The sequence below is a fragment of the Oncorhynchus masou genome, chromosome 12 (genome assembly GCF_036934945.1).
Source record: "Oncorhynchus masou masou isolate Uvic2021 chromosome 12, UVic_Omas_1.1, whole genome shotgun sequence".
Lineage (NCBI taxonomy): Eukaryota > Metazoa > Chordata > Actinopteri > Salmoniformes > Salmonidae > Oncorhynchus > Oncorhynchus masou.
The window spans coordinates 87,738,495-87,749,197 of record NC_088223.1 but is presented as its reverse complement, the minus strand read 5'-3'; the positions used below and the strand labels follow the sequence as shown (position 1 = coordinate 87,749,197).

Genomic DNA, 10,703 nt, shown 5'->3' with positions numbered 1-10,703 from the left:
TATACTCTGACACTATTCATACTCTACTCTACTCATACTCTACTGATACTCTGACTCTACTCATACTCGGACTCTATTCATACTCTGACTCTACTCATACTCTGACTCTACTGACACTCTGACTCTACTCATACTCGGACTCTATTCATACTCTGACTCTACTCATACTCTGACTCTACTCATACTCAACTCATACTCTGACTCTACTCATACTCTGACACTACTCATACTCTGACTCTATTAATACTCTGAAACTACTCATACTCTGACTCTATTCATACTCTGACGCTACTCATACTCTGACTCTACTGACACTCTGACTCTACTGACACTCTGACTCTACTGATACTCTGACTCTACTGATACTCTGACTCGACTCATACTCTGACTCTACTCATACTCTGACTCTACTCATACTCTACTGATACTCTGACTCTACTGATACTCTGACTCTACTGATACTCTGACTCTACTCATACTCTGACTCTACTCATACTCTACTGATACTCTGACTCTACTCATACTCTGACTCTACTGATACTCTGACTCTACTGATACTCTACTGATACTTTGACTCTACTCATACTCTGACTCTACTGATACTCTGACTCTACTGATACTCTGACTCTACTCATACTCTGACTCTACTGATACTCTGACTCTACTGATACTCTGACTCTACTGATACTCTACTGATACTCTAACTCTACTGATACTCTACTGATACTCTGACTCGACTCATACTCTGACTCTACTGATACTCTGACTCTACTGATACTCTACTGATACTCTGACTCTACTGATACTCTACTGATACTCTGACTCGACTCATACTCTGACTCGACTCATACTCTGACTCTACTGACACTCTGACTCTACTGATACTCTGACTCTATTCATACTCTGACTCTACTGATACTCTGATGCTACTCATACTCTGACTCTACTGACACTCTGACTCTACTGATACTCTGACTCAACTCATACTCTGACTCTACTGACACTCTGACTCTACTGACACTCTGACTCTACTGATACTCTGACTCTATTCATACTCTGACTCTACTCATACTCTACTGATACTCTGACTCGACTCTGACTCGACTCATACTCTGACTCTCTCTACATCACTTGCTCCAGTTTCAACTGTTCTGCCTGCGGCTATTGAATCCTGACCTGTTCACAGGACGTGCGACCTGTCCCAGACCTATTATTTGACCATGTCGGTCATTGGTCATTTATGAACATTTGAACATCTTGGCCATGTTCTGTTATAATCTCCACCCGGCACAGCCGGGAGAGGACTGGCCACCCCACATATGCTCTCTCTAATTCTCTTTCTTTCTCTCTCTCGGAGGACCTGAGCCCTAGGACCATGCCCCAGGACTACCTGACATGATGACTCCTTGCTGTCCCCAGTCCACTTGGCCGTGCTGCTGCTCCAGTTTCAACCTTTCTGCCTTATCATTATTCGACCATGCTGGTCATTTATGAACATTTGAACATCTTGGCCATGTTCTGTTATAATCTCCACCCGGCACAGCCAGAAGAGGACTGGCCACCCCTCATAGCCTGGTTCCTCTCTAGGTTTCTTCCTAGGTTTTGGCCTTTCTAGGGAGTTTTTCCTAGCCAATGTGCTTCAACAACTGCATTGCTTGCTGTTTGGGGTTTTAGGCTGGGTTTCTGTACAGCACTTTGAGATATCAGCTGATGTACGAAGGGCTATATAAATTAATTTGATTTGATTTGTTGACTACTAAGGGAATGATCAAAACCTGCTAGAATAGAATATCTGTCTCCTTTGATTGCTTTATTCAAAATGATCATGTCGTTCATTCACTAATAGGTTTGTAAGGCTTTTAGCCATTTGGAGAGATAGCATGTATGTATCTCTGTCCATGTCTCATAATGGTAATTCTCTGTCAGCGGCAGCCTCCTGTGTGATGATTTAGTGTGAGGTGCTTTCTACCAAGCTGGGCTACTAAACACTCTGCCTCAGGTACTGTCACACTCAGCTGGATCTTAAGCCAGTTAGCTTCTCTCTTTTTTTTTTAAACACGCACACTGTGGTTTGAGTTACAGTAATAGCACTGTTAATGAGCATCTACATGTCCACAGTTGGGTTAATGTGATTAAACAGTGTGGCTGTGATTATTATATTGTAACAATGTGCGCTGAGAGTTCAGGGAGTGAGAGTTTTAATATAATAAACATAATCCAAAGCAAGAAACACTAACCAGCACATAGACATGACACAGAAACAATGACGCCTGGGAAGGAACCAAAGGGAGAAACATATATATATATATAGAGAGAGAGAGACAAGGTAAAGTAATGGAGTCCAGGTGAGTCTGATGATGCGCAGGTGAGCGTAACGATGGTGACAGGTGAGCGTAACAATGGTGACAGGTGAGCGTAACGATGGTGACAGGTGAGCGTAACGATGGTGACAGGTGAGCGTAACGATGGTGACAGGTGAGCGTAACGATGGTGACAGGTGAGCGTAACAATGGTGACAGGTGAGCGTAACGAGGGTGACAGGTGCGCGTAACGATGGTGACAGGTGCGCGCCATAACGAGCAGCCTGGTGACCGAGAGCGCCTTGGAGAGAGCATCCGTGACGGTACCCCCTCCCCGGCGGGTTCGGCTCCAGCCGCAGGACACCGACCAAAGGGACGATCAGGAGCGGGAGCACACATGATATATATCCACTTTTCAAAATCCTCATGTATGGGTTATAGTATTGAACCTTTGACTTTATAGGGGTCATGGGTCATACAGGCCGGGCTTATATAATGTGCCGTAGTGACACACACACACACACACACGCGCTACCCATGTTTACCAAAGAGATGACATGTCATGGTTGAAATGTGACAGGGCCCTCACAATTCACTCAAGCCCTAATCAAACACTTCATGACACTGTCTGACCCATAAAACCTCTGCCTGAGGAACACTGCTTCTTCAAGCATGTTGTGTGTTCATGCTATTTCCAACGGAGGCTATTAGCCCATATTGCTCTGTACTGTTGAGACCATCTTTTTGATTACCGGTTACATTACATTGTTGTTGTTCCCTTTTCCTCTATTGTGTGTATATATATATATATATATATATATACACACACACACACACACTACACACACACACACACACACACACACACACACATATATATATATACAGCCTGATTAAGCACCTGTTCTACTCTTTTCTTCACTAACTCTAGACCAGCGACGTCAATACCTCACGTCTGTTCTACTCTTTTCTTCACTAACTCTAGACCAGCGACGTTAATACCTCACGTCTGTTCTACTCTTTTCTTCATTAATATCTTACCTGTTTGTCTCTGTGTGTCTCTGTGTGTCTCCAGTGTGTGGCTGTGACCTGGCCCGTTCAGGCTTCTTCCAGAAGGGAAGAGAGTACATCTGTACAGAGGACTACCAGCGCCTCTATGGCACCAAGTGTGACAGCTGTGGAGACTTCATCACAGGGGAGGTGGTCTCTGCGCTGGGGCGTACCTACCACCCCAAGTGTTTTGTCTGCAGCATGTGCAGGTAGGTACTGCGAGGCCACACACACACACACACACACACTACACACACACACACACACACACACACACACACACACACACACACACACACACACACTACACACACACACACACACACACACACACACACACACACACACACACACACACACACACACACACACACACACACACACACACACACACACACACACACACACACACACACACACATACACAAACACACACTACACATACACACACACACACTACACATACACACACACACTACACACACACACACACACACACACACACACACACTACACACACACACACACTACACACACACACACACACACACACACACACACATACACACACACACACACACACACACACATACACACACACACTACACACACTGCACACACACACACACACACACCACACACACACTATACACACTACACACACTACACACACACACACTACACACTCTACACACATACACTACACACACTACACACACTACACACACTATACACACACTACACACACACACACTACACACACTACACACACACACACTACACACTACACACACACACACACACACACACTTCACACACACACATATCCACTACATTGATCATCACTAGCCAGTTAAAGGGGAAAGGACAGCCTCCTGTTTCTACTTGTCACGTTGGGAATCTACAGGTAACTGCAAAAACAATGGAAACGTGAGGGATGACGGATACAAAGTACATTGAATGGAAAGCAGGTGCTTCCACACAGGTGTGGTTCCTGAGGTAATTAAGCAGTTATCATCCCATCATGCTTAGGATCATGTATTTAAAATGCTGGGCAGGCTATTCATTTGGCTACCATGACTACGGCCCATAGGATGACTACGGCCCATAGGATGACTACGGCCCCATAGGATGACTATGGCCCATAGGATGACTATGCCCCCATAGGATGACTATGCCCCATAGGATGACTATGGCCCATAGGATGACTATGCCCCCATAGGATGACTATGCCCCATAGGATGACTATAGGATGACTATGGCCCATAGGATGACTATGCCCCATAGGATGACTATGCCCCCATAGGATGACTACGGCCCATAGGATGACTATGGCCCATAGGATGACTACGCCCCCATAGGATGACTATGGCCCATAGGATGACTACGGCCCCATAGGATGACTATGCCCCATAGGATGACTATGCCCCATAGGATGACTACGCCCCCATAGGATGACTATGGCCCATAGGATGACTATGCCCCATAGGATGACTATGCCCCATAGGATGACTATGCCCCATAGGATGACCATAGGATGACTATGCCCCATAGGATGACTATGCCCCATAGGATGACTATGCCCTATAGGATGACTACGCCCCCATAGGATGACTATGCCCCTATAGGATGACTATGCCCCATAGGATGACTATGCCCTATAGGATGACTATGCCCTATAGGATGACTATGCCCTATAGGATGACTATTCCCCCATAGGATGACTATGGCCCATAGGATGACTATGGCCCATAGGATGACTATGCCCATAGGATGACCATAGGATGACTATGCCCCCATAGGATGACTATGGCCCATAGGATGACTATGCCCCATAGGATGACTATGCCCCATAGGATGACTATGCCCTATAGGATGACTACGCCCCCATAGGATGACTATGGCCCATAGGATGACTATGGCCCATAGGATGACTATGCCCCATAGGATGACTATGCCCTATAGGATGACTACGCCCCCATAGGATGACTATGGCCCATAGGATGACTATGCCCCATAGGATGACCATAGGATGACTATGCCCCCATAGGATGACTATGCCCCATAGGATGACCATAGGATGACTATACCCCATAGGATGACTATGGCCCATAGGATGACCATAGGATGACTATGCCCCATAGGATGACTATGCCCCCATAGGATGACTATACCCCATAGGATGACTATGGCCCATAGGATGACCATAGGATGACTATGCCCCATAGGATGACTATGCCCTATAGGATGACTATGCCCCATAGGATGACTATGCCCCATAGGATGACTATGCCCCCATAGGATGACTATACCCCATAGGATGACTATGCCCCCATAGGATGACTATGCCCCATAGGATGACTATGCCCCCATAGGATGACTATGGCCCATAGGATGACTATGCCCCATAGGATGACTATGCCCCATAGGATGACCATAGGATGACTATGCCCCATAGGATGACTATGCCCCATAGGATGACTATGCCCCATAGGATGACTATGCCCCATAGGATGACTATGGCCCATAGGATGACTATGCCCCATAGGATGACTATGCCCCATAGGATGACTATGCCCCATAGGATGACTATGCCCCATAGGATGACTATGCCCCCATAGGATGACTATGCCCCATAGGATGACTATGCCCTATAGGATGACTATGCCCCATAGGATGACTATGGCCCATGGATGACCCCATAGGATGACTATGCCCCATAGGATGACTATGCCCCATAGGATGACTATGGCCCATAGGATGACCCCCATAGGATGACTATGCCCCATAGGATGACTATGCCCCCATAGGATGACTATGCCCCATAGGATGACTATGCCCCATAGGATGACTATGCCCCATAGGATGACTATGCCCCCATAGGATGACTATGCCCCATAGGATGACTATGCCCCATAGGATGACTATGCCCCATAGGATGACTATGCCCCATAGGATGACTATGGCCCATAGGATGACCATAGGATGACTATGCCCCATAGGATGACTATGCCCCCATAGGATGACTATGCCCCATAGGATGACTATGCCCCATAGGATGACTATGCCCCATAGGATGACTACGCCCCTATAGGATGACTATGCCCCATAGGATGACTATGCCCCATAGGATGACTATGCCCCATAGGATGACTATGCCCCATAGGATGACTATGCCCCATAGGATGACTATGCCCCATAGGATGACTACGCCCCCATAGGATGACTATGGCCCATAGGATGACTATGCCCCATAGGATGACTATGGATGACTATGGCCCATAGGATGACTATGCCCTATAGGATGACTATGCCCCATAGGATGACTATGCCCCATAGGATGACTAGGTAGGATGACTACGCCCCCATAGGATGACTATGCCCCATAGGATGACTACGCCCCCATAGGATGACTACGGCCCATAGGATGACTATGCCCCATAGGATGACTACGCCCCCATAGGATGACTATGGCCCATAGGATGACTATGCCACATAGGATGACTATGCCCTATAGGATGACTATGCCCCTATAGGATGACTATGGCCCATAGGATGACTATGCCCCATAGGATGACTATGCCCCAATAGGATGCCCCATAGGATGACTATGCCCTATAGGATGACTAAGATGGATGACATCCCCATAGACTATGAATGGATGACTATGCCCTATAGGATGACTATGCCCTATAGGATGACTATGCCCTATAGGATGACTATGCCCCTCCATAGGATGACTATGCCCTATAGGATGACTATGCCCTATAGGATGACTATGCCCTCCATAGGATGACTACGCTCCTATAGGATGACTATGCCCTATAGGATGACTTCCGCATCCCTCCAGGATGACTATGGCCAGACATAGGATGACTATAGAATAGGATGACTATGCCCCCATAGGATGACTATGCCCTATAGGATGACTATGCCCTATAGGATGACTATGCCCCATAGGATGACTATGCCCCCATAGGATGACTATGCCCTATAGGATGACTATTCCCCCCATAGGATGTTACAGACCCATGGATGAATCTATAGAATGGATGACTATGCCCCTATAGGATGACTTGCCCCCATAGGATGACTATGCCCTATAGGATGACTATCCCTATAGGATGACTATGCCCTATAGGATGACTCTATAGAATATGCCCTATAGGATGACTATTCCCCCATCCACAGGAGTGGTCACTGAATGGTTTGATGAGCAAGGTAACGATGTAAACCATATTTTTTTAACCTTTATTTAACCAGGCAAGTCAGTTAAGAACAAATTCTTATTTTCAATGACGGCCTAGGAACAGTGGGTTAACTGCCTGTTCAGGGTCAGAACGACAGATTTGTACCTTGTCAGCTCGGGGGGTTGAACTCACAACCTTTCGGTTACTAGTCCAACGCTCTAACCACTAGGCTACCCTGCCGCCCCAGTCACCAGATCTCAAACCAACTGAACACATACAGAGAGCGTTTTTCCACCACCATCCACAAAACACCAAATTATGGAATTTCTCGTGGAAGAATGGTGTCACATCCCTCCAATAGAGTTCCAGACACTTGGGGAATCTATAGAATGGTGTCACATCCCTCCAATAGAGTTCCAGACACTTGGAGAATCTATAGAATGGTGTCGCATCCCTCCAATAGAGTTCCAGACACTTGGAGAATCTATAGAATGGTGTCGCATCCCTCCAATAGAGTTCCAGACACTTGGAGAATCTATAGAATGGTGTCGCATCCCTCCAATAGAGTTCCAGACACTTGGGGAATCTATAGAATGGTGTCGCATCATGGGAACAGTTCCTTCTCTACTGGTCTGTTTCTTGAGAACATCATGAGAACAGTTCCTTCTCTACTGGTCTGTTTGTTGAGAACATCATGAGAACAGTTCCTTCTCTACTGGTCTGTTTGTTGAGAACATCATGAGAACAGTTCCTTCTCTACTGGTCTGTTTGTTGAGAACATCATGAGAACAGTTCCTTCTCTACTGGTCTGTTTCTTGAGAACATCATGGAACAGTTCCTTCTCTACTGGTCTGTTTGTTGAGAACATCATGAGAACAGTTCCTTCTCTACTGGTCTGTTTGTTGAGAACATCATGAGAACAGTTCCTTCTCTACTGGTCTGTTTGTTGAGAACATCATGGGAACAGTTCCTTCTCTACTGGTCTGTTTCTTGAGAACATCATGAGAACAGTTCCTTCTATTCCTTCTAGCAGGTGGCACCAGGGCTGGGTTGGGTTTAGAGCCTGACCCCCCACTGTAACCTCTACACCGAGGGCCTTGATAGGCTGATAGCGCTACTGCTTCCATGACCGTGCGTATGTCCCATTATGCACAGATGTGTATGTTAATTAATGTATTTTCCACTGTTGGCTGTTTACAGTTCCCTGTATTCTAATACTGTTTATTATATGCTGGCCTGACGGAGCATGACGTTATGTCTCTTATGAGATGTCATTTGGGAAGATGCTTGACAGTGATCTGCAAAGTGATAGAGAATATAACCCCGTCAGTTGTCTGGGGAAGCAATACATTATATTGACTGCTGGTACTGAGTCGTCCAGGTTTAAGGGCCACAAATCTTTACCGCAGATGGTCCTGCCATCGCTGCCTGTCCTGCTGGAGATGCTGACTCATAGCTGCTGATGGTGGGAGAGGAGCAGACATTCTGTTCCGGGCAGTCAGTAGTCAGTACACTTAAAACACTTCTCATCCACCACAGATCACCCCGACTTCTCCCAAACCTCAATTTGCAGGCCTATGCTGTGTTGCTGACAGGAGAATGTTTAACACCACTATCTATTGTTCATAACATACTGCCTCCTCTTTAGCATGGGCTCCCGAGTGGCGCAGCGGTCTAAGGCACTGCATCTCAGTGCAAGAGACTACACTACAGACCCTGGTTTGATTCCAGGCTGTATAACATCCGGCCATAATTGGGAGTCCTGTAGGGTCGGCGCGCAATTGGGCCAGCGTCGTTAGTGCTTGGCCGGTGTAGGCAATCATTGTAAATAAGAATTTGTTCTTAACTGACATGCCTAGTTAAATAAAAGTTATATATATATTTTTAAAACAGCATCTGTGTCCATACCCCAAATGGGCCTAAGGGTCCTGGTCACAAGTAGTACACTATGTAGGGAATAGGTTGCCATTTGGCACACAGCCGATATGTTGGTTTCAATATTCAGCTTGAAGATCACCCCTGCTGGCCCAGTTAAGCTGCTGTGGCCAAGCAGATATTCCCCTGCCTGTCTGCCTGCCTGTCTGTCTGCCTGTCTGCCTGTCTGCCTGCTTGCTATGTAGCAGGACACAGTATCTGTCCACAGGCCCATCATGTCTGTGAGCCTTCCTTCCTGTCACTGGATATTACCACGGAAACCCAGTGAGTGTGTGTGTGTGTGTGTGTGTGTGTGTGTGTGTGTGTGTGTGTGTGTGTGTCTGCATGGAGAGTTGCACTCTAATCGGTATTAATGTGAGTAGAATAGAGGCCAGGCCTCTGATGTCATCTCACTCTCTCATGTGCTACTAAGGAGACTCACATTGCCCTCCTTGACCAACTGAAGTGCCCTCCGGCTCAAAAGATTTTTCAGAAACGTTGTCTACACATAATAGAATCCCAATGCTTGTATAAATAACCATGTCAATCACAACAAATCATCTTTAGTCTCAGACTGGGGCAGTTAGCTAGCGATACGTTAGAGAACATTTCCTGAATGGCTATAGAGAACCGTACTGCTGTGCTGCAGTTGTCCCTTCTCTGACTCCGTAGTTAGATTCCACTGTCACCGATTGACTTTGTGACATGTTTCAATATGTGATACTTCATGCAAAATTACAAAACACAAAATGTGTAGTTGTGTAAAATAATGTTAGCGACCATTACACACAGTGTACATACAGTGTTATTGTGTCTACTGTGAGGCTTCGGGTTGAGCAGAATACATGTCTGAGGTCTTCCTGTGGCTTGTCTTGTTTTTCAGAAAGCCTTTCCCTATCGGAGACAGGGTTACCTTCTGTGGGAAGAGGTGTGTCTGTCAGCAGTGCTCCCATTCGCTAGTCAGCAACGCGCCGGTCAAGATCCACGGACCCAGCCGTAAGTCTCCAGATCAGAGGGTCACGTGCTCCTTCTCCGTTAACCACCAAACGTCACGTTGCGGTAACACGTGTGCATTACTGGGACGTCTCGACATCAAAAAGCTCTGTCGCAGATATTTAACGCTGATGTTGGGACCATGAAAACACACTGACTGACGGCTATAGCTATGTTCTGCAAGTCTATTATTCTCCTGGCTTGCTAGCTTCCTCGGTAACCAATCGTCTGATGACATCTGAGATGTTGTAGATGA

At 46.4% G+C, this 10,703-nt stretch overlaps 1 protein-coding gene across 1 annotated transcript in view; it reads left to right on the top strand.

Annotated features, from left to right (window-relative positions):
- The first annotated feature begins 2,553 nt into the window (after positions 1 to 2,553).
- Positions 2,554 to 10,703, top strand: part of LOC135549416 (actin-binding LIM protein 3-like) — an 80,746-nt gene continuing 72,596 nt past the window's right edge. Inside the window, exons 1-3 of the mRNA XM_064979386.1 lie at positions 2,554 to 2,728; positions 3,376 to 3,559; positions 10,338 to 10,450. Of these exons, the coding sequence (XP_064835458.1) occupies positions 2,554 to 2,728; positions 3,376 to 3,559; positions 10,338 to 10,450 (472 nt within the window). The remainder of the gene's footprint in view (positions 2,729 to 3,375; positions 3,560 to 10,337; positions 10,451 to 10,703) is intronic.